This window comes from Mytilus galloprovincialis, chromosome 6 (assembly GCF_965363235.1).
Source record: "Mytilus galloprovincialis chromosome 6, xbMytGall1.hap1.1, whole genome shotgun sequence".
NCBI classification, from domain to species: domain Eukaryota; kingdom Metazoa; phylum Mollusca; class Bivalvia; order Mytilida; family Mytilidae; genus Mytilus; species Mytilus galloprovincialis.
This window is the reverse complement of record NC_134843.1, coordinates 28,477,869-28,504,018: the sequence shown is the minus strand read 5'-3', so window position 1 is coordinate 28,504,018 and position 26,150 is coordinate 28,477,869. Positions and strand designations below refer to the sequence as shown.

Sequence of the window (26,150 nt, the reverse complement as noted above, 5' to 3'; positions counted from 1 at the left end):
ATGTGGTCAAGTTGAGAGCAGCAAACATTATTTGCTAGAATGTCATAATTATAGACTCATCAGGGCACAAACCATTTCTACACTACCAATATATAATGTACAAACATTAGTATCAGGTAGTGAACTCATCAGTGATGAGGAAAACGAAAATATTTCTAAAGTTGTACAAAGATTTATTTTAGAAACAGGGAGATTTGGTCCATAACAATTATCTTTATGTCGATGTCGATTTAGATGTTGAAACTTTAATTTAATGTTACCTTTTTTTCGGAACATTTACACATTTCTCAGATACATGAACCATAATTATAATAAAAAGAGTTGATCCCATTTTTCGATCAAACTGACTTCTGAGTAACTGGCAAACCACAGAATAAACATGTTAAATGTGAATTGAAAATTAGATTATTCGAGTATCTTATATACTATGTTCCTAATTTTGTCATTTTTTCTTAAGGGAGACGGATTTATATAAGTTTTTCTTGTTTCCGAATCCCTGTATTTATATTGTATATTTATATTTCATGCACTTTTTGAATAAATATTGTTTAAACTAAATATGTCATGAATATTTAGGACGAGAACAAGTTCACAATAAATACAATAGGTAGGTCTTGTCATAATAGAGGCCATAAGGGATGGTGGTCTGGGAAATTTCGACTGTCACTGGAAAATGAGGGTATTATGACCAGGTTGTTGGTCACCTCTGTCATATTAGTTAGTTTCTGGGGGAATTTAGCGGTAGTTGAGATAAAGTCCAAGTCGCTGGAAAGTTTACATATTTATTTCTCATCCATATATTTCAAATATTAAAACCTTACTAAATAACAACCTAAAAACCAATTCAAAAGACTGATTGACATACGGAAAATTAACCAATCAAATATCTTTTTAAATAATATTAATTCGCGTTTTACCGAAAGCGGGGATTACGAATTAAAAACATGCTTCGTATAAGTTTGTCAATAATGGCTTTCGGCAGTTATCACTTAGTGTCAAATTATCTATATTATTGGTTACAGAACCTTTTATCTTAAAAACGGATATAAATCTTCGATAATTAATTTGAATGAAAGGATTATAGTTCAGTGTAAAATACAAGTAACTTTTGAATAGCGTAAAATACAATAAACTAATAAATTATTAAAACGCAATAAGGACTCGGAATAATAATAAAATGCTAATATTATAAAAACATACAAAATCATAAATGTGACCTTTGAACGAACAATTGTCGGGTCATATTACCCCGTCGCTCCTTATCTGATACTCCCGTATCAGCATGTGTAAATTATGAACGAATACTATTTCAATATGCACACAGGAAATAATAAAAAGAGCACAATTTATTTACATTATTTACAAGCGCGCTATTACGAACATTTGTTGACTAAACTTTTCTCTCTCAAAATTTCTTTAAAGTAATTAAATCCAATTGTGTCTAAATACCAACACAAATAAATCACAAATCAATATGTATTAAACGAACAGTCTGTAATATTTGCCACCATGCAAATAACAAATTGACACTGTGTCTCTCTCACAGAAATTCGATACTTGAATCTATATGGGAATATAAAATAAATCAGTAATATATATATAAACATTATCATTGCATTAAGTCATTGTTTTTTCAAATATTTTTCAAACTCTATTTTCACCTGGAATGAACTCTATGAATAACCCGGATATTCTCTCCAATCTAAACTTTGTTACTACATATATATTTTAAGTTTCAGGAACATTTGTCCGAACTATTTCTGTAGCACTATATGCATTTTTATATACACATCTTTGTTATATATTGAATACATCTTTTTGAATGTAACCATTTATCAAAATGTCGCTTATACCTGATATCTTTTTTTAAACAAAAACGCAAAGTGTAGATCATTTCGATACTTGAAAAGGCATTGTATGGAATATCTCAATACTGATTGTAAATTTAAAAATATAAATTTGCACGTAAATAAAATCTCAACATACTCATCTAAAAGTCTTATGAATTTGGCTAGGGATACAAAATGCTGGTAAGAAATAAAGGGGGGATCAAACTGTTGAACTTCAAATTGAGAATATTAAAAATTAGAACATAAGAACGAAATAAGTATAAAAATCAAGTGTAAAAATCTTTCTGATTGTAAACATGCTGTGTGTTTTAAAACTAAACAGGTTCTGATGGAAATTTTAAGACACTCTTTTGTCTGAATAAAGAAGTTCCTTTTTATACTCTAATATATGCGAATGAACTTGTGTCGTGGTGTTGTATGAAAAAAATGCATGTTTTGAAATAAGATAAAAGTTGTTGAAAAAAGAGTTTTCAAGGTTTTATTGTTTCAGCATAGGATTGTCACTCCTATATTGAAACTCCTTTGAACACGACTTGGGTGACGAATGCAAGTCATGATCGAAAGGGGTCGAAAGAAATGCCAAAAGTTTGGTACGATTGTACCCGTTATACCATTGTTAGAACATGAACATAACACCAATTTTGTAAAAATTGCAGTTACTTGATGTATGAACTGTCACTGATGTTTGTCTAATAATACGACCATTAACTTGTGTAAAAAAACACTAGGTCCAAATTTACGACAAACATACTATGACAACCCAATATAAATTTAAATGTTGTTATACTATTAACATTACCGTTTGAGGGTAAAAAATTTGAAAAACTGAAGTACTTGATTATATAAATATCTATCCAATTGCGATGTAAAAAAACGAGCTTGTACATTGTATGTAAGTTTGCTATTTAACTTGAAAATGATTTGTAAGTGTAATGTCTGATTCTACAGAAGAAAAAGGGGGTTCATTTCTATCTCTCTGTTTTACGTGCTTTTATACGTTTAGCCTGATCCATACAAACTTTAAATTCGTGTCTTATTCTGGAGGAATATTTTCTTCCGGTTCCCATGAATTGCTTGTGCTACCGAAACCTAACCATTTTATGTAATAATGCATTTTATTGTTTATACGTTTTGCTTTTACTATCCGTTCTACTAGATACAGATCTGAATCATCGTTTTTTCGGTCATCATTTGTGTGCCGTTGTACCTGGGTATCGTTTTGTGAAGGGTCATTTGAGTTTGGCTGTGTATCCGTTTGAACAATTTCATCGTCATCCTCAGCAATTTCCTCTTCATTGTCATCATCGTCTGACATTTCGTCGTCAGTTGGAACATCTACATTGTTTGTAGGCCTGTCTTGTGGGTCGTAAAACTTCTTTAGTCTGTTGACGTTGATAAGTCCTTTAATTGGTACATCATCAGAACAGCGCCGGAGTCTATACGTGCTTTTACCCTTTACTTCGGTTATGTAATACGGGCCTTGCCATTTATTACAAAGTTTTCGGGATAACCCAACTTCCGTTTTCTTAGTATCTAGCCATACTTTATCACGAATGTTGTAGAAATTTCTCTTGCTCTCTTATCATGCTGTGCTTTGTACTTCTTTTGTGCTTCGAGTGCATTTTCTCGCGATATTGCTCTAGCTAAAACTAAGTGTTCATGTAACTTGTCTATATACTGCTTAGCGACTGGTCCGACTTTGGAGGGTTCTGTTAAAACTGTGTCAATAGGCGTTCTGCATTCTCTTCCAAATACGAGGAAATACGGAGTGTACTGTGTCGATTCAGTGCATACTGACGTGTTCATAGCATGAGCAATACTTGGTAATTTGTCTGGCCAATTTAACTGGTTGGCATCAATGCATGTGCGAAGTTTTTCAGATATTGTCTTGTTATTCCGTTCGCATGTACTCTTTGTTTGGGGTCTGTAACTACTGGTATTTATCTTTTGGATTTCGAAGATATTGCAAACCTCCTTCAATATATTCGACATGAAGTTTTGTCCTTTGTCTGTCAGGATTGCATCAGGCGCTGAATAACGGCATATCCACTGGTTATAAAATAGGTCAGCTACATCTTTCGCACCTGTATGTTTCATAGGAAGTATTTCCATAAATTTTGTGAATGAATCGACTATTAGTAGAACGTGTGTGTAGTCGCCGGAACTTTTTCGAAATGGTCCTAAGATGTCCATGTGTACTCTTCTAAATACGTCCAGCACAGGAAGTGGTTGCAGTGGTGTCGGGCGCTTATGGGCGTCAGGTTTAGCTCTTTGACACTGCATACACGTCTGTACGTACTGTTGAATATCATTGTACATACCAGGCCAATAGTAATTATATCGTATTGTATGGTAAGTACGTTCAATGCCATTGTGTCCACCGAGTAAGCTGTCATGGTATGACTTTAGGATATCGTAAGGGTTAATGGTACTGTCAATCGTTTAACTATCCTATCTGCTCTGTGACCTTTTTCTTTCGGGTAGTATAAATGAAATAATACGTCCTCGTCTATGATATAATCTTGTGATTCAATAACCGTTTTTATCGCTTGTCTGGTCTTGTCGGGTAGTTCTTTATCCAATATATATTTAATGACATCTTTAAAATGTTCTTCTGTCCGTTGATCATTTACTATTTTTTCTTTTGGACTTGTGGTTATTTCGCAAATGGACGCATATGGGTCTAACACGATGAAAGTGGCTTCTGTTTGTGTTGACGATTCAACTAAAGCTGTTGTAATAGTCGCTATTTTGGTGTCGTATGGTCTTCTATTTAACGCATCAGCGTTACCATTAGCCGTTCCATTTTTGTGAATTATTTCATAATCGTAGCTTTGTAGAAACATAGCCCATCTTGCAAGTCGGCCTGTGATTTTATCTTTCGTGAGCTTCTGGGTGTGTATAAGTGCTTCATGATCTGTATATATTCTGAATTTTCGGCTAGCCAAATAAACATGATATTGTTTAACTCCTTCAACCAAAGCTAAATATCCAAGATCCCTGATACAGTAGTTCTTTTCGGCTCCTCGTAATGATCGTCCACCATAAGCAATGACTTGTTCTCTGCCTTTATGATCTTTTTGTCCAAGTATGTAACCAATAGCGATCTGTGAAGCGTCCGAGTAGAGTATAAAATCTTTTGAAAAATCTGGAAACGCGAGTATTGGAGATGATATTAAAAGTTTCTTTATCTCCTCGAAAGACTGTTGGCAGCTCTTGTCCCAAATAAATTTAGCTCCTTTTACAAGCTGTCTGTGCAACGGGTTAGCAATTTTAGAAAAACCTTTAACGAACTTCCTGTAGTAATTTGCAAGTCCTAAAAATGCTCTGACATCTGTTGTATTTTGGGGAACAGGAAATGTTTTTACTGCATCTGTCTTGGTTGTATCAACAGCAATCCCATCTTTTAATAAAACGTGGCCTACAAACTTTACTTCTTTTGCAGCGAAAGTACATTTTGTAGGTTTGAGTTTTAGATTGGTTTGCCGTAGCTTTTGAAATAGAATCGTAAGGTGTTGCAGATGATCTTCAAATGTTCTTGAAAAAACGAGTACATCATCCATGTAGACTAGTGCATTTTCCCAGTTAATACCGCGTAGGGCTTCGGACATTACAAGCTGAAAAGTATGTGGGCTGTTAGAAAGGCCGAATGGTAGTCGATTGAATTCAAAGACTCCTTCGTGACATGTGAATGCGGTTTTATGTTTAGTCTCCGGATCTAACTTGGAATCCATTGAACATATCGACGGTACTATAGAATTTCGCCTTCGCCTCGCCTAACATATCAACAATATCGTCCATTTGAACAATCGGGTGCACTTTTTTAGTAGTCAAAATATTCAGGAGACAAAAATCAACGCAAAACCTATACTCTGGCGTGTTGGGTGTTGACGATGCTGAATTTGGACTCTTCTTTTTGGACTAAACAAATTGGACTCGCCCATTCACTTTGTGACGGTTCTATGATATCGTATTTTATCATCTCTTCTACATGTTTGCTGGCTTCTCCTTTAACGGCTGGTGATTGCCTGTAAAACCTTTGTCTTACGGGTTGCGCGTCGCCTGTTTCAATACGATGGGGATGGAGATCTGTACAACCAATTTCGGATAAATTCATAGCAAAAACGTCCCTATTTGTACCTAACATCATCATTAGTTTTTGTTTTTGTTCTGTTGTTAAATCAGAGTCAGTAAAATTGAAATTTAAACTTTTAGCTATTTCGACGTACTTTGCTTCATTATTTTTATTTTGTGTACCCTTATCTATTGAGTTTATTTCTATTGTGTTATCGGTGATTTCACTTGAAATCGAGTTTTCTATAATTTCACTGAACTTGCCTATTTTTTTGTATGTTTCGATAACCGTACTTTGACATTTGTAAGATTAAGAACTTGTAAATATGTTGTATTGTTTCTTATTTGTACAAGACATGTGGCACCTACAATATTCTGTTTACCAACCAATGCGGGGTTTGGTTCAATAATACCTAATTTAGACTTTATACTTTTGTCAACAGTTTGAACGGGGATAATGACTTCTGACCTACTGGGAATTACTTCATCGTTAACTAAAGAAATAAAGCATATACTATTGTCATTATTATCACCATTAGTAAGGGGAACTTCAGTAATACCAGACTGTAGAACAAGGGGTTTGTCATCAAAATTAAGCCTAGCTTTTTGTTGATCTAGGAAATCTAAACCAAGAATAATTGAATGTGCGAAATTTTCAAAAATATGAAAGGTTTGTTGCATGGTTAAACGACCTATTTCTATAGGGACATCAATTGTTCCTATTCCTCTTAAAGATTCATGTTGCAAGAACCTTCTTAAGTGTAACCTTCTTATGCAAATTTGCATAATAAAAATCTGCCGAAATTGCGCTAATAGTAGCTCCAGAATCAACCATAGCCATACCAAAATGATTTGCAACCCGAATTTTAATTAAATTTGATGCCTTTGTGTTATTAAAACCTGTTGCCGAAATAAATTTTGTTGGTTGCGCCGAAAAATGTTTTTGTTTTGATCTACAAATTTTTACTTTGTGGCCTATGGATTTGCATTTATTATATTTTATTCTAATAAAGCGACATTGAGATGGTATATGGTCACACTCACCGCATCTGTAGCATGGGTTACGTCTGCGTTGTCGTCTTGGCGTTCTGGTACGATGTTGAACTTTGCGATCATCAAGAAGTGGTTCAACCATTGTCGGACTTGTAGTAGGTTGCTGTATCGCTTTGCTGTTTACGGCACTAATTCGTCGTAGCATCTGCTCCATTTCCGGTTGCAGTTTTGTGACGATATTTTCCTGCGTTCTCTTCTGGTCTTCCTCTCGTAGACATTTCGATGTCGCTTCTACTGAACGCAGTCGATTTTCAGCCTCCGCTACTGTCTCTGGCCATTTACCGAAGTCCATTTGTCGCATAAGCTCAGGTTTACATTCATTCCGGAGCTTCTATAAAGTAAATTGTTCTCCATAATCGTGATGTTCAGATAAAACATGAAGCCGGTTAATATAGTCTGACACTTTTTCATCTTCGCGTTGAGATAGATTTATTAATTCAGTACTAGTTTGAAAATTTTGTCCTGAAGAAAATTCGTATTTCTTTAAAAACTCGCAATTTAAATTGTTTTGACTTTTTGTTACACCATCTGACAATCTGTTATACCATATCTGTTCGTTTTCTTCTAGAAATAGTAGAAATGTATTACAAAATTTGGATTCATCCCAATATAACGACACGAAGTTTTCAAATAATTTGCACCAACGACTTGGTTTTTCGGTAAAGTCACCTTTGAATTTAGCTAACATTTTCGTAGGGTCCATTTTGAAATTAGTTGTACAGATTAAGAAGTTATATAATTAAGAGTTAAGCATAGTTATGATAAGAATATGTCCAATGTGAACGAAAAACACCTTTTTCTCTTCTTCCGTCGTTTCATTTCTCTCGCTGTAATCTTGTCATATATCACTAATAACGAAAACCTGCTAATAAAAGTACATTTTGTAACTCGCTTGGCTTTCGAGGTACACTTCTGAGATCACGGGTATTAATCCACCACATATGACCAGGTTGTTGGTCACCTCTGTCATATTAGTTACTTTCTGGGGGAAACTAGCGGTAGTTGAGATAAAGTCCAAGTCGCTGGAAAGTTTACATATTTATTTCCCATCCATATATTTTAAATATTAAAACCTAACTAAAAAACAACCTAAAAACAAATTCAAAAGACTGATTGACATACGGAATAGTTATCAAAAGTACCAGGATTATAATTTTATACGCCAGACGCGCGTTTCGTCTACATAAGACTCATCAGTGACGCTCAGATCAAAATAGTTAAAAAGCCAAATAAATGCAAAGTTGAAGAGCATTGAGGATAACAAATTCCTAAAAGTTGTGCCAAATATGTCTAAGGTAATCTTCTCCTAGGGTAAGAAAATCCTTAGTTTTTCAAAAAATTGAAAGTTTTGTAAACAGAAACTTTATAAAAATGACCATATAATTGATATTCATGTCAACACCGAAGTGCTGACTACTGGGCTGGTGATACCCTCGGGGACGAAACGTCCACCAGCAGTGGCATCGACCCAGTGGTGTAAATAGTTATCAAAAGTACCAGGATTATAATTTTATACGCCAGACGCGCGTTTCGTCTACATAAGACTCATCAGTGACGCTCAGAACAAAATAGTTAAAAAGCCAAATAAATACAAAGTTGAAGAGCATTGAGGATCAAAAATTCCTAAAAGTTGTGCCAAATATGGCTAAGGTAATCTACTCCTGGGGTAAGAAAATCCTTAGTTTGGAAAATTAACCAATCAAATATCTTTTGAAATAATATTAATTCGCGTTTTGCCGAAAGCGGGGATTACGGATTAAAAACATGCTTTGTATAAGTTTGTCAAGAATGGCTTTCGCCAGTTATCACTTAGTGTCAAATTATCTATGTTCTTTGTTACTGAACCTTTTATCTTAAAAACGGATATAAATCTTCGATAATTAATCTGAATGAAAGGATTATAGTTCAGTGTAAAATACAAGTAGCTTTTGAATAGCGTAAAATACAATAAACTAATTAATTATTAAAACGCAATAAGGACTCGGAATAATAATAAAATGCTAATATTATAAAAACATACAAAATCATAAAAGTGACCTTTGAACGAACAATTGTCGGGTCATAGTATATTGGATAGGAAAAGAAATTTTACCTTACAACAGAGGTTGTTGTAAGGGTTCTTAACGTGCAAAGAGCATGGCACTCTCTTTACACGAGACATCAGATTTAACGTCCCCATTCTGACCGAACGTGACCGCGAACACATCCCGCACAGCGAAACGGACGCACCACTTCGGCAAACGTTTTACTGCCGATCGAGAGAAGACCAAGTGACTATATTTCTATTCCCCAGTCACCCTTGGGGGACGATGAATTAAGATAGGAAATAAACGATCTAATATTCGGATGATAATTCCTTGAAATAATATAAGATAGGAAATGTTTCATGAACAACAAAATAATTTTAATTGATTGCACGTTGTTATCTCCTTTTTTTTTATCATCAAGGTTCATCATAACCTTTTGGCTAATATGGTCGTATTTACACCACAAGTTGCACTCTGAGTACAGACGAATCTATGCCCCTGCAAAAATTTTAAGGGATTGCAGGAACTAGATATATGAATTTTAAATGCATTTTATGTTTTAGAAAATTATAAACTTAACCAGATTTTGCTATCCAGGTTATTTTCATTCCTGTAGTAGGTGCCAAAACAAACTAAGTTTGGAAAGCGGTTTGAGAATCTCCCTCATATAATACATGTTGTGAGTAGTATTGATTTAAATCAACAATAGATAGACAATTGACATCTGCAGACAATAGGGGATGTGTAAATGAGTGAACCGTATCAAATGAAACTGGGGGTGTTTGTTTATTTTGCTATCTTTGTTATCAAAGGTACTACTACTATCTTTGATAACTATTCTGCAGACTGTAAAAAACTGGACATCAAAATCCAGGTAAGTTTTGATTTTCTGAAACGTATACTACATATTACTTGTATATATCTAGCTCCTGCCATGCCTTAAAACTTTCCTAAATGTACCAGTTTGTCTGTACTCATAGTAAATTTTGAGGTGTAAACACGGCCATATTTTTCAATTCCTTATGATGAACCTTAATTGTATATTTTAAATAAACTCGACTGCGGTACACTTGATATGGTTGAACCTTTTTACTTTAATGTGAACTTGTCTCTGCATGTCTTTTTTTTCATTCACTCAATGAGAAATAAAACCCCCAGAAGAAATGAATAACTAAGATGCGAAGACTACATTTAAAATATGATATATATATAAAACTTGCCATCATTAGCTGCTATAACTAAAGACCGAATTTTTCTGTCCCTATAATGCATATACAAGTATTTCCTTTTTTAAATTTGCTTTATATTGATTTTGCCATTTACTTTTCAGGTATCAAAACCTATATTAACTAATATATAACGTGTTTTTTCTACATTTGGGTGTATCTTAATATGATCAGCGATCTTTATGAGTCGAGATAATCCAATGTAATAAAATGTTTAAATGGTGGACAAACTAGACTTGAAAAGATCACTAATCATAGTTAGGGACACAAAAATGTAGAAAAAAGCAATTATCTTTTAGTGTACATAGGTACGGATATCTGAAAAAATGTATAATATCATCAAAATTTGAGCACAAACAAATTGTACGCGAATCTTTTTTTTTAACGAACACTTTCTGTCTCTATATTGCACAAAAAACGAAAGAAGTAAATGGCGAAATCAATAAAAAGCAAATGTAAATAAGGACATATATGCATTATAGGATCAACAGAATTCGGTTTAAATAACTATATCCTCTTTGTAATTTACAATGAAATCGAAAATATCTGAATACACATTTGGTTTTAATCCAAAGTTTGAAAACAACCCACAATTACTAACTACAACATCACTGTCTTCGTTTTTTGCATAAAGAATATACCTTCAACAACTTTGTCAATTTAGAAACACCAAACGCATGTTTAGGTATTCTCAAAGAAAATGTATGAAGTAGTTTTAGCGCACGTAAAATCATGATACACATACGGTGTGTCTACAGGTACAAGTAGCAATATATGGTGTTTACCTTCAACTGTACTTTATTCTTGTCTATTGTTTAAGTTGAGCTACTGTTTAAAGGGGCCAACATATAGGCTATACTTTAATGTAAACTAAGTTTATTGTAAATCAAGTTTATTAAAAAAATAATGTTTTTAACACTTGATGAAAATAAATCTTTACAAAATTATGTTCTTTTTTTTTGTGCCTTTTTTACCTTTGACCTGAAGCCTCAGACCTGTCCAATATTTTATAGATTGGACTGTTATCAAAGTATCTCCTTTAAATAGTAACTTCACATACAATTGCTTAATGACTCGTGTGGAGTGAACACGCCTTCAATAGATATTTTGTCGTACATTTTGTGGTTCACTTATTGATATTATTTTAAGTTGAGGTCAGTGTCAGAATGATCCTGACTTTATATTTGTTTTACGTATTATCCTTACAATGTTCAAAAAGAATAATAGGAGAGTTTTAACATCGCCATGATGTTGCAGGTTTTTCAAAACCATAGAAAAATAACTAGAAATTACCCTCTTGCATGTCTAGATAAACATGCTCCTGGACATTACTGTCATAGTTATGAAATTACGATTTTTTTTTACGACAGATGCTCCAGACATCACAGTTACCAGTCCTATATATACACAGAATGATGCTATCAGAACAGTTACATGTAAACCTAGTGGTAACCCAGACAGTTATATTTATCATAAATGGCAACACAAGTCTAAATATGGAGATATTATACGAGAATTTGGTGGAAATAAAACTCTGAAGTTACCTGATGTCCCAGTGATGTTAAGATATCAGGATGGTGGAGAATATGTGTGTACAGCCAGTAATGGTATTAAAGACAAAGAAGACGAGCTTGAACAGACAGGTTCTGGATTAGTTTCTGTAAATGGTAATCTGAGTTATTTATTTATAAGAATATATCAAGCTGATTTGATAGTATTCACATGTTCATATCCATTTTTTATAAAACTTTCAGGCTTGGGTGGATTATTTTTCATCATATTTTCTAAAGTGCATGACTTTACATTTTTAATGAAATCTATGACTTCGTCCATTTGTTTATCATTGTATCAAGACACCTTGTGCATCTTATGTATCAGTGTCCGTTTAACAGAAAGCTTTGTAGGATTGCGTGCCATCATGTGTAGTTGATCATATTCTACTAAACTATGTTTTTTCCAACCATTGTATCATGCAAATGAATCACAACTGTTCAAATAATTCTTTGCACAATCACAGTTTTAAATTTTGAATAAGAAACAGTGGCTTCAGAGTTAAATAAGAAATACTGTGTCAAAAAGATCATTTATAATTGTATATAATAAACGATTTCCTACATATTTTGTTTACATTTACAGTGCTTATCCTGTCACCTTTGTGGTATCACAATAGCAATTGCAAAAACAGTTTACCACAATTGCAGTTACATTTCCTTCCAACTAACTGATCAGCTGGTAAAATATTTTAGCAGTTTGCTCAAGTGAAAGGTTGTTGAAGTATGAAGTGAGTGCTGTGAAATCGAAATTAATACTTACTATCTATTTCCAGTTAGATGATGTCTTTGTCATAAATTTCAAACAAAATGATGACTTACCATAATATGAGTCACTGATTTAGAAGGTCTAACTGTGACATGAAAACTTCTATCATAAATAGATCTAAATAAATATATAATTAGTTCAAAACATTGTTTTGTAATTCTATAATTTATAGCTCTGTTTTCCAACCGCAAGTTGTGTGTAATTTCATTTGAACCTTTTTTTTTTTAATTTTTTTTAATCTGCTTCTATTAAAGGGAAATAATTGAAATTAGCATAAAATCAACAAATTATTGTCCTTTCCGATTAATATCAACTTCAGTCATTTTATTAGTAATTTGTTTGTAAGATTATTTTCCTAATTATTATACTATTATCCTTTGTTCTTGAAAGAATACTGAAATTTATTTTTAAGATGATTAAAATTTTGAAAAAAAACTGTTTAAATTATTTTGTGGAACACATTCAAAGTTCTATAAATCATACAAATTTCTTTGTAAATTAGGTAGCTATCACCTGCCCGAGGTCAGCAATTCTACATCGACATGAATTTTCATTGAGATTGGAAATTATAGATTCACTGTTTTGCAAAACTTTGAATGATTCAGTTTAGTTCTTGTGTTTTTCAAACCAGAATAAGATAACAAGTATGATCATTATTTGACAAAATCTCTAATAATTTCTCAATGCTCTTAAACTTGGTTCCAATTTTGTATTTCAATTTTTTTTATTGAAGTCTTACAATATTGATGATTCTTTTGTAAACAAAATCTTAAGCCTGGTATTATTCATTAAATTTTTAGTCAATTTGAAATTACTTCCCCTTAATGCCAGCAGATCAGTAATTCTTTTAGAAAATTTTATCCAAATCACGATTACACATATACTTCATCTCAGAATACAAAGCTACAAAAATTGACCTACAAAACAAGTTTTGAACTATTATTTTTTTTTAAATTTATTTATGATAAATGTTTTCATTGTAAAGTTAGACCTTCTAAATCAGTGACCCATATTATAGTAAGTCATTAATATCTTTGAAATTTATGACAAAGTCATCATCTAACTGGGAAAAAAATGGTAATTAAAATTTTAATTTCACAGCACTCACTTCATACTAACAACCTTTCACTTGAGCAATCTGCTAAAATATTTTACCAGCTGTTCAGTTAGTTGGAGAAGAAATCTGACTGTAATTTGGTAAACTGTTTTTGCCATTGCTATTGTGATACCACAAAGGTTACCGCATAAGATCGGATAAGTACAGTAACTAAAGTCAACGCATATTTTAACATATTTAAAGTGTTGACTTGGTTCAATAGAATTTTATTTTAATCATTAAATCAGAATTCTTCAAAAACAGGTTCAATCCGCCATTTTCTACATTTGCAAATACCTGTACCAAGTCAGGAATATGACAGTTGTTGTCCAGTCGTTTGATGGGGTTTATCATTTGACTTAGCCATTTGATTAGGGACTTTCGGTTTGAATTTTCCTCAGACTTCAGTATTTTTGTGATTTTACTTTTTAAAACTTCTAATTATCCTTCTCAGCTTCATCTCAAATGCCATCTGTCAAACTGAAATAGGAATTTTAGGATATGTTATTAGTTCCAGAGCATTTTGTCGCTGCATTATTGATGAGGTGCTCATTTTGCAAGCTCTGCTAATATGATCACCAGTTTGTCAATATCTTCATTATTTAAAAATATTGACTTTAGAATGTGATCATGTCTTTTATCAAACTATAAAACATCTGATTCAAAGTTTGTCAAAATGCTCATCTTTATAAAGGATTCAGTAAAGAAATTATATTTGATTGTTCTTTTTTTTTTTTTTTCTTTACAAAATTTAAATTCAGGAATAAATTCTTCTTCAAAGAAATACCTACAGCGTTTCCTATGCAGTCATTTTAAAACAAATTTTCAGCTCAGCCAGTATTTACTTCAGACACCATTGACAGAGTCAAACAGTTAGGTGAGATTAATAAAGCAGTGGCTATATATGTTAGGGTGTATAGTGAACCAAAATTTACCAGTGTTGTATGGACTTGCGATGGAATACCAATACCAACACAAAATTCAGCAAAATATCAACTATCAAGTTCTTCTTCTATTGTACAAGATAAGATCCATGGGAAGGAAGTACAACTTGATGGTTATAATGTAACACTGACCATACATGACTTGGAAGCAGACGACTTTGTTAATTACACTGTAACACTTGGAAGTGGATTTCCCGATGTAGAGTTCATTACTGTATTGGAATCTGCCAGTAAGTATAAAAATAAGGAGATAATGTGTGATAGTAAAGTTCTCTAGTGTACTTGAGTATGACAGTTAGCATATTTTAGTTCAGAACAGAAAACAACTAAAAAAACAATATTGTCTATAATAGTTCATATGTATATCTCGGTATTTTCTCAAATCTCTTTTCAGTTGATAACGACTGCCATTTAGGATATTCTACACTTAGTCCCTTGACGAACTTTTCTCGGTTTTACTTCCCTTCCTGGAGTAAAGCTGGATCTGATCCATGCGACAGCTATTTACCTTGCTATTAAAATAGATGTTTCATTTTAGATAAACATCAAATATGTCAATAAATATTATTCAAATGAGTTTAAAGAGGCTGTTGTCCATGTACACCATCTATCTAAATGCATAAAGCGTTCATTCAACGGGTTCTGGGGTATACAATGTCTAGTATATATTACGTTTTTAAAAATAACCTACAGAAATGGAAAGAAAACCGAGTCATCTGAAAATTAAGTTTTACAAACAAAATGTTACTCAAAATGGAATGTCGTTGCAGATTTTCTTGTTAACGTAAACGTAAACGTTTTAATATTAATAAAAAAGCAGTACTGGGTTTTCAAAACCTGATAATAAATATATTTCATTTTCTTGGACTGGATGATCTTAATAATTTCATTTGAGAATTAGCACGATTAAAAATCCGAAAAAATATTACTTTTTTATATTTTTAACTTTTCAGTTGAATGTGATATCTAGCTTAATGTTCAGCAAATATAAGAAACTTTCATTTGAGATAAAACCAAATTAATCATTTTTATTTAATTAAACACATTATGTTTTGTATCTTTTTCTTATATGGGATCCCATACTATACATATTATAGGAGTATTTGATCTCGACCAAGTAAAATCTTATTAATAAATGTAAAATCTTGTCAAATTATTGCTTACAAAACCCGACAAACGCGTATTTCTAAAACCTATTTAAAGTTACTAACAGAGAGAAAATTTATACCAGAGTGACATTCAAACTCAATAATAGAAAATATATCATTATATTGACAATACAAGACAGAAGTTAAAAAAAGACTATAAAATAAACATAAACTGTATAAAAAAAAAACAACCATTGGTGGACAACTATAAAAAAAAAAGCTGTTGTTGTTGTATCTGTTCCTATTTTGAACTCCAAATTTCTAAGGGGCCGTGTTTTATAACGCATACCTGCTTAAATTTAAATTTTTAGAACATAAAGTTAAAGATCTACCCTGGGTAAATAAGGTCGGAGTGCCCTAAACGAAGAAGCGATATCTTTTATGACGTGAAATCGTTCAAAAATATTTCAGATACATTTTTAAAAGGATGTTTGGTGATTTATATTTTGTATGCACAACAGATAACAAGAAAACGAAGTTTACAAGTTTAATTAACAAAACATTATTGAAAATTTTGAAAAAAGTCAATAAAAATCAAAACCAAGGAGTGAACAAAGGCTCACAAAACCAAAGGACATTAACATCAATAGTTATAAATAATAAATAAGAAACAACACGAAATCCACTAAACACCGGGAGTTAAATCAGGTGCTCCGGAAGGATAAGCATTTTCTGCACCGTATACGGCACCCGTCGTGTTAGGTAGCACTCTACAGTTAGAAAATAAAATAAAAAATGAGCCACAAAATGTTTCTATTCCTGGATTTCTAATACATTATCCTAACTTTTTGTGTTGTACATGTGCATATGTACATTGAATGTAATTAGTAACTTCCATAGATTTGATTTTCAAAAGTTAAAAGGGTGAAAATTAATTCCTTTTATGTGTATCCATGGCAACTTTCTGCATTTATTTACCATAATTATTGCAAAAAGGGGGTGAACATGTCACATATCCCCAAAAAAATTGATCAAACTAGAATAGGAAAATTCAAATCATCGCGTTTGTCATAAATTTTGGTATTCAACTACCAGCAGTAGTCATTTCGAGAAAAAGGGCTTAATATGAAGCAAATTTATCTGTGTCGGTAGTATCTTTATTTTCAAGTTCACTTGGATATATTGAAAGTAAGTGATCACTGAGTTTATTATTATTAATAGACAGTACATCATCAATAGACTGAAAGGTTAAATTGAAAGACTGGACTAATTTCTTTTCTCCTTTCTGTATTAACTTTTGGATAAATTCTGCTTCATAGGACTACAAAAACAAATCTGCAAGTAGAGTAGCGCATTTTGTACCCATTGAGATTTCAATAGTCTGTTGGAAGAGCAAACCTCAAATTCAAATAGATTTTGGCAATTAAAAAGTCCAGCATGTCAGTACTAGTGATATCCTCATCGGTGTATTTTTTCCTTGACTCTATGTCATTTTTCTCAAAGTAAGCTGAATTCCTGCCCAAAACTAGATATTTAAAACGTCTAGTGCCCTTTTGGTTAAAGAAACATAAGCTGACGAGTTCTTTCAGGCGAGCTTTCAGTTTAGTATGGGGAATAGTGGTATAAAGAGTTGAAAAATCAAAGGTTTTAATATTGGTACAATGTTTTAATGATTGAGATTGTAAATTCCCAAATAACTCTTTTTAATTTTTCAGTATCCACATCTGATTAACACCACTTCTTGAATATGCCGTTTCGAAATATTTTTGAAGTCCTTCTTCGACTGCAGTGAGTATGGCAGTAAGAACTTTAGAAAGGGTTTAGTGGAACACTTTGAAGAACCTGTAATATACCTTTCCTTATAAGGATTTTTGTGAAGCTTAGGAATCCAATATGAGGATGGAAGATCCGGATCTTCATCCTTGGATTAACACCAAAGGAGATTAGAACCGATTTGTGGTTTTTCAGGATCTCCTGTCTCGTAAGCGTACGTAGTGTATATGTAGAATTTCCAAGTGTGTTATTTATCCCGAGTTCCTTACTTAGGCAGTCAATGTAATGTTTCTTGCAAACAAAAACAATATTGTTTGAAGCTTTGTCAGCTGGAACGACAACATATTTGTCATGGAGGCAAGACAACTCCTCTATGACCTGAGGTGTTTTTTAAAGATGGAAGGATCTTTGGTGCTCTTTGACCCTTTAAGCTTACTTACTTTTATCTAAATCAATGACCTCACTGATTTTACCCACTCCGAAAGAGTGTCAATCTCAAACTTTTCTCTTTTTGCCCAGTCTTTTGCACGATCCTCATCAGAATCCATTAGTAGTTTTAAGTACTGCTTCCAATTGATTGGCTGTGGCTATCTGTATTTCGGATAAAATTACGCATTGTTTTGAAAATAAAAAAAATAATCTTTTAAAGTATATGTACAATATATGTAGACAAACACCCCACTCCTAAAAAACAAACAACAAAATAACAACCCGAGAAAACAAAGAACAGAAAACAACATAAACGATAAAATATATCGCAATGTAGTTGATAGAAAGATACAAATTCGATATAGATGACTAACATAACAGTATCAACATTTCAACTAGTCGCTCAATTTGTGCAAAAAACTAACCTATTTTTTAGGCTTCTAAGGGAATGAACAACTCGCATTTTTAATTAATAACTGTATGCATATATTCTTCAATAACAATAAATATACTTGAAGGTTGGCAACAATGTGACATTATATAGAAGTCTCGTGAAAAACAATGAATTTTAAAAATAAGCAGAAAACAAAAATGTCAAAGGTATTCATATCTAATTAATATGATCAAATAGTTATGCAATTCAAAATGTGGAGTTAAGCCTGTCTGCAATTGTGTTACTCGTCATAAATAATCCTTGATAGTTTAAGAAAAAAAGCTTTCAAAATACATGTGAAATTTTGGTTCCTACAAGTAAAAGACCAGTTCCCTGAAACCACAAAATAAACCCTGGCAGTGTATATCAGCAAACGGCGTAAAAATTGCATAAATAATCGATAAACCATTAAATAACTTTTTTTTTTGGATCGTAAAAATATTCTGATCATTATTAGATTACATGTATATATATCTTCGAAAATCTGTAGCTGTGTTTTAATTCCTTAGTCAACCATGAGCGGTATCTTATATTACAAAACGATATGCTACATAGTTAAACGGATTAATGTTTATGCTTTTGTCGGTTAAGGCTGCGTTCGAAAGTGTAACTCTCTATCATTATTAAACTAGATATTATTCAATAACAGATAGTAACGTGTTTGTGCCTTTTTGACAATAATCAACAGTTTCTATCAAATGTTAGTTTGTATTTTTTTTTAAAACATTTTAAAACATAATCGTTAGGTGTACCAGAAACACCAGGAACTTTTAGTAAAATAGACTCAGCAATTACAAGTATCACTGTTCAATGTTCGTTAACTTTTATAAAAATCTCCTCTGAAACTACTGGGCCAAATTAAACCACACTTGGCCACATACATCATTGGAGTATCTAGTTTAAAAAAATGTGTGGCGTGACCCGGCCAACCAACCAAGATGGCTGCCATGGCTAAAAATAGAACATAGGGGTAAAATGCAGTTTTTGGCTTATAACTCAAAAACCAAAGCATTTAGAGCAAATCTGACAAGGGATAAAATTGTTTATTAGGTCAAGATCTATCTGCCCTGAAATTTTCAGATGAATCAGACAATGGGTTGTTGGGTTGCTGCCCCTGAATTGGTAATTTTACGGAAATTTTGTCCGTTTTCAGTTATTATCTAAAACATTATTATAGAAAGAGATAAACTGTACTGAGCAATTATGTTCAGCAAAGTAAGATCTACAAATAAGTCAACATGATCAAAATGATCAGTTTACCCCTTAAGGAGTTATTGCCCTTAAGGTAGATAGGGTGTCTTCCTCCATCTTGGATTTTGAAATACTAGAAAACAAGGTCTAGGTCTTTGATGAAATGTGCAAATTTTTATAGTAGTAGGTAATTCATGTGTAAGAATTTTCAATATAATATAGAAAATGCTATGTTTGATCATATTTATGATTGTATTTTACAAAAATAATAATTCTTTTGTTTGATTCATTTTTTTCCAATTTTGTCAAATAAGGGGAGGCAACTCAAATGCAAGGGCAGATAATTCAGATAGTGTTACTTTTACAATAGAATGTGTTAGGAATTTATACATTTTTACATGTAGCAAGAAAACGAGTCCGGTGACCCCATTTTTTCTTTTTCTTATCTGAAAGCATAATATTGGAGCTATCTTCTCATATTTTATCTCAAAATTCTATGGTGTGGTTTGCGTTTTATTGCGGAAAAATGGGTTTTCCATGCATAATCTATACAAAATCTTGACAATTTTGCACAACCTGTAGTGTGAAAATAAGTACGGTGACCCATTCTTTTTATTAATGTTTTTAAACAAGCAGGATATGAACTACATTTTGGCAAATTATTAAAAGATTCTATGGATTATAATTTAGACACCCCATCTACCTTAATAGTCATTTTTTACCAATTTTTCATAAATTTTTATTATCTTTTACAAAAATCTTCTTCTCTGAAACTACTGGACCAAATTTAACGAAACTTCGCCAAAATCATAATTAGGGTATCTAGTTTAAAAACTGTGTGCGGTGACAAGGCCAACCAACAAAGATGACCACCATGGCTAAAAATAGAACATAGGGGGAAAATGTAGATTTTGGCTTATAACTCTGAAACCAAAGCATTTAAAGCTAATCTTGCAACAATTAACTTGTTTATCTAGTAAATAATTATCTGCCCTGAAATTTTCAGATGAATTGGACAACTGGTTGTTGGGTTGCTGCCCCCCAATTGGTAATTTTTAAAGAAGTTTAGCCGTTTTTATACGACTGCAAAAATTTTAATTTTTTGGTCGTATATTGCTATCACGTTGGAGTCGTCGTCCTGCGTCGTCTTGCGTCGTCGTCGTCTTCCGAATACTTTTAGTTTTCGCACTCTAACTTAAGTAAAAGTGAATAGAAATCAATGAAATTTTTACACAAGGTTTATGACCACAAAAGGAAGGTTAGGATTGATTTTGGGAGTTTTGGTCCCAACATTTTAGGAATTAGGGGCCAAAAAGGGCCCAAATAAGCATTTTCTTGGTTTTCGCACTATAACTTTAGTTTAAGTGAATAGAAATCTATGAAATTTTGACACAAAATTTATGACCACAAAAGGACGGTTGGAATTGATTTTGGGAGTTTTGGTTCCAACAGTTTAGTAATAAAGGGCCAAAAAAGGGCCCAAATAAGCATTATTCTTAGTTTTCGCACAATAACTTTAGTATAAGTAAATAGAAATCTATGAAATTTTAACACAAGGTTTATGACCATAAAAGGAAGGTTGGGATTGATTTTTGGAGTTGAGGTCCCAACAGTTTAGGAATAAGGGGCCCAAAGGGTCCAAAATTGAACTTTGTATGATTTCATCAAAAATGAATAATTGGGTTTGATATGCCGAATCTAACTATGTATGTAGATTCTTAATTTTTGGTCCCGTTTTCAAATTGGTCTACATTAAGGTCCAAAGGTTCCAAAATTAAACTTAGTTTGATTTTAACAAAAATTGAATCCTTGGGGTTCTTTGATATGCTGAATTTAAAAATGTACTTAGATTTTTAATTATTGGCCTAGTTTTCAAGTTGGTCCAAATGGGGGTCCAAAATTAAACTTTGTTTGATTTCATCAAAAATTGAATAAATGGGTTCTTTGATATGCCAAATCTAACTGTGTATGTAGATTCTTAATTTTTGGTCCAGTTTTCAAATTGGTCTACATTAAGGTCCAAAAGGTCCGAAATTAAACTAAGTTTGATTTTAACAAAAATTAAATTCTTGGGCTTATTTGATATGCTTTATCTAAATATGTACTTAGATTTTTGATTATGGGCCCAGTTTTCAAGTTGGTCCAAATCAGGATTCCATATCAAGTATTGTGCAATAGCAAGAAATTTTCAATTGCACAGTATTTCACAATAGCAAGAAATATCTAATTGCACAATATTGTGCAATAGCAATTAATTTTCAATTAGAGTTATCTTTCTTTGTATAGAATAGTAGTTGATAATATATGTTGGAAATTTGCCAGACATGACTATGATGTCATTTTCTATTTTTATTTGCCAATAACTTTATGTAAATAACTTCATTGGAAATTTGCCAATATAAAATGTTGCTGATGAAGCTTTTTTCTTATCTTATCTAAAATGTTTTTAGATAATGTATTTTTGACATTTGCCAGACATGACTATGATGTCATTTTCTATTTTTATTTGCCAATAACTTTATGTAAATAACTTCATTGGAAATTTGCCAATATAAAATGTTGCTGATGAAGTTTTTTTTTCCTTATCTTATCTAAAATATTTTTAGCTTAAAAGTTGTGTCCATACTTTTTCTTATTTCAGATTTCATAAATAAAAAGAAAATTCTTCAAACATTTTTTTGACAGGATTAATATTCAACAGCATAGTGAATTGCTCAAAGGCAAAACAAATTTTAAGTTCATTAGACCACATTCATTCTGTGTCAGAAACCTATGCTGTGTCAACTATTTAATTTTAGATTTAAATAAGTTTGAAGAGGAAATCTTTAATTGATTTGTAAAATCTTGAGATTTGTTTTGTGTAAAAAACCCATATAATGTCAAAAATTTGATCACAATCCAAATTCAGAGCTGTATCACGCTTAAATGTTTTGTCCATACCTGCCCCAACTGTTCAGGGATCGACCTCTGCGGTCGAATAAAGCTGCGCCCTGCGGAGCACCTGGTTGGTTATTATCTTGAATACTATTATAGATATAGATGAATTGTAAGCAGCAATAATGTTCAGCAAATTAAGATCTACAAATAAGTCAACATTACCAAAATGGTCAGTTGACCCCTTAAGGAGTTATTGCCCTTTATAGTAATTTTTTAACATTTTTCATTAATTTGGTAAATTTTGGCAAATTTTTACAAAGTTTTTTCCTCTGTAACTAAAGGGCCAAGTTCATTACAGATAGAGAAAATTGTAAGTAACAAAAATGATCAGTATAGTATGATCTACAAACACATCACCATCACCAAAACACAGTTTTGTGATGAATCCATCTGTTTCTTTTGTTTAATATGCACATACACCAAGGTGAGCGATACAGGCTCTTAAGAGCCTCTAGTTTTTACATGTCCCGCCGTGTCTCAAAAACAATAAATGGTCATTGCTTAAAACTTTCCCAGGATTTATTGATGATTATTGCATAAAACTTCCACACAAGACCCCGGGCGCATCATGCGGTCATGGCGCAGCTGTTTATTCTTGTTTCCAGACAATATAACTTGTGTGTAAGTGTATGGATCTCTCTGACATTGTACCACAAGGTTTCATATAACATGGGGAAGGCTGGGATTGAGTTTGGGGAGAACTGTCCCAAACATGTAGAATTTAGGGGTAAAAAACTTGTGAAAAAGGGCAAAAAACAAGCATTTTTTCTGGTTTCGAGACAATAACTTGTGTTTAAGTATATGGATCTCTCTGAAATTGGAGACTCCATAGTACAAAGGAAAGGCTATGATGGAATTTTGGGGTTATTGCTCCAAGGGGTGTTTCAAAAAGTTAAGGGGGGATTTTTCTTTTAAGGGATTCAAATTTTTTTTCAATTTCACAGTATTGAGCAATAGATTTGTAAGAATTCTTTGACCACAATTATTTTGTTTCAGAAACCTATATTGTGTCAAACATTTGATCACAATCCAAATTCAGGTCCAGTATCAAAATTGAATATTGGGTCCAAATGTGCCCCAACTGTTCAATGTTTGACCTCTGCAGTCGTATCATGCTGTGCTCAGCGAAGCATTTTATTTCTAGAGGCAGTTATTGGCATGATACAGGTTATATTCTGCTCGTACTATTTATGATGGCTCTTACAGGAGGGAAAATGTTCTTGATTTTCATATGATGAAGACATTATCTTTCAATCAGTTTGATCGAGGTTTGGTCTAAGCTGGCATGTCAGTATCTGCTAGTGGTCTTTTATTAATTTATATAAAAAAAAAAAATGTGGTATGATTCTAAATGATTCGTCTGTTCACAAGAGACAAAATGACACAAAATTAATAAAATGGAATATGTAGACAGCTCTCTCACAAGCAAAAAACTCTAACTGTAAAAATATAATGTGCATCATCATTTTTCTATGTCTCTTCTGACTAGGACTAGGACTATGACTTCTTTTACCTTGCTGTATTTATTTCCTTGTGATTTTTTTACTGCACATCTGCTAGGGGTACAGGGAAGGGTTGAGAACTCACAATACATGTTCAATGTCATCACATTTTTTTTGTGCCTGTCCTAGGTCGGAAACGTCTGGCCTTTGTTAGTCTTGTATGTTTTAATTTTTTATTTATTTTGGATCATTTATATGTTTCAGAGTTTAGTGTGAACTCCACTTTTAACTGTATCTGTTGTATCCTTTATCTCTAGTTCAATGTGATAGATTCATTTGACATAATTTTGAATTATTTAGTGAAAGAACATCATCTATGTAGCAGAAAGTAGAGTTAAAGGATAGTGCTTACTTCTTATCTTTCTTTCTAAGAAGTTCCTTGAAACTGCAAGCTTGGTTTCCTATAATTGCTTACGTCCACCTTATTTGAGATTTGCTAAATAGTTGTTATTGACAATCATCATGATTATACCACATCTCCTTATATTTACATTAACAATTTGCCCATATTATTTTAAAAAAGAAGATTGACAGAATTAATGCTTTTGCAGCAACAACTTTTATTTCAATGAAATTATTTTAGCTGTACCAGACACCCCAGGAAATTTTAGCCAGATATCATCATCAACTTCAAGTATAATTGTGCAGTGGGATCCTCATTCTGGGGGTGGATACAAACAAACATTTTACATACAGTACAGAGTACAGGGATCATCGGAATGGACCATTGTATCAGCTGGTGAGGAAGATATAAATGAACAAAGGAGACGTAGAACATATGAAGTAACAAACTTAAAGGAAGGAAAAGCATACGAACTGAGAATGTATGCTGAGAATACAGCAATGAAAAGAAGTAATTTCACAGAGGTGTTAATTGAGTTAACACGCAGTTCAGGTATAAACTGTAGCTTATAATTATAAGGGATTATTATAATTTACTATTGCTGATGTGCTTATTGTCTTAACTAAAAGTTCAGGTTCAAAAGGTATATTTTCAATGTTACTATGAATCTTTATTTCGCTATATATTATTTCATGCTGTCCACACCTAATTCGTTATTATACATCATTGTAATATTGCAGCTTTTTTTCTGTTATTGTCATTTTCTTTATTTAGCTAGAAAACTAATTGTAACTTTGCATCTGTAGTACATACTTCCTATCCAAACAAATATTGTAAATATAGATGCACTATAAAAGGAAAGAGAATTGATAATTGTACATGTAAATATCATCGGATATATACCATAGCATGTCCACATTTTGCTTCATTATTTCATTATATTTCTGTGTTTTCAATGTTATTATAACCAACACACGTAATATTTCCATTGTTCAAGCTCATATTTTCTTTGGCGATTGACGGCATTCATCTTTGCGTTTGGCTTATGACAGTTCAAAGTTACTTAATAAAAATTAACAAATTTTTCAAAAAAAAACCCACAATACTTTAATGTATATATTAATGCATACAATGCAAGAACTTTACGTGAAGTCATCGGTGAATATGATAATCTGTAGTCATTGAAAATGTTTCAATATGGCTTTATTATGTTAATTGGAAGCAGCAAACATATCAGTTAAAATCAACAATCATCAGATTTTATCTACTTATTATTAAACGGCGTAGTCTGATAACAAATGCGAGCAATATCAAAATTATGACAAAACAAAGACGTAAATTATACATATACAATTATATATCGTACTTAGCATGTCTATTATTTTAGTTGTACATGTCCATAATTGTGAAAGGTTCTGTTATGTTATTTTAAGGTTTGTAAAAAAAAAATAAAGCATCGATCATTTCTTATTATCAGTTATGTAGTTTGTGCTACTTAAGGTGGTATGAGTGTCTTCCTCCATCTTGGATTGTAAAAAACAGAGAACCAAAGGTCCAGATTTTCCATCAAGTTAGCAAAATTTGATGCAGGAATGCAGATATTTAATGTGAATTTTTATTCATAAGAACCAATTTATAAGAATATAAAGCCTCGGTCACACCTTACCGGATAGCACGAAAGGACGCCTAACGGATGAAAATAAAAGTTGTTAACGTTCGTTGACAAAATTGTTATCCGTTGGGAGTCCGTTGATGTAAAACGGACGCGTAACGAATGCATAACGGACACACACCGGGTATGCAAAGTACGAGTAACGGAGACGTACCGGACAGAACAGATGTCGAACGTACATCCAACGGACGAG

At 32.5% G+C, this 26,150-nt stretch overlaps 1 protein-coding gene across 1 annotated transcript in view; it reads left to right on the top strand.

Moving 5' to 3' along the window:
* The window catches only part of LOC143078475 (uncharacterized), a 45,803-nt gene that overhangs the window by 10,235 nt on the left and 9,418 nt on the right, over window positions 1–26,150 (top strand). Inside the window, exons 4-6 of the mRNA XM_076253334.1 lie at window positions 11,601–11,897; window positions 14,475–14,819; window positions 24,526–24,837. Coding sequence (XP_076109449.1) covers window positions 11,601–11,897; window positions 14,475–14,819; window positions 24,526–24,837 — 954 coding nt within the window. The remainder of the gene's footprint in view (window positions 1–11,600; window positions 11,898–14,474; window positions 14,820–24,525; window positions 24,838–26,150) is intronic.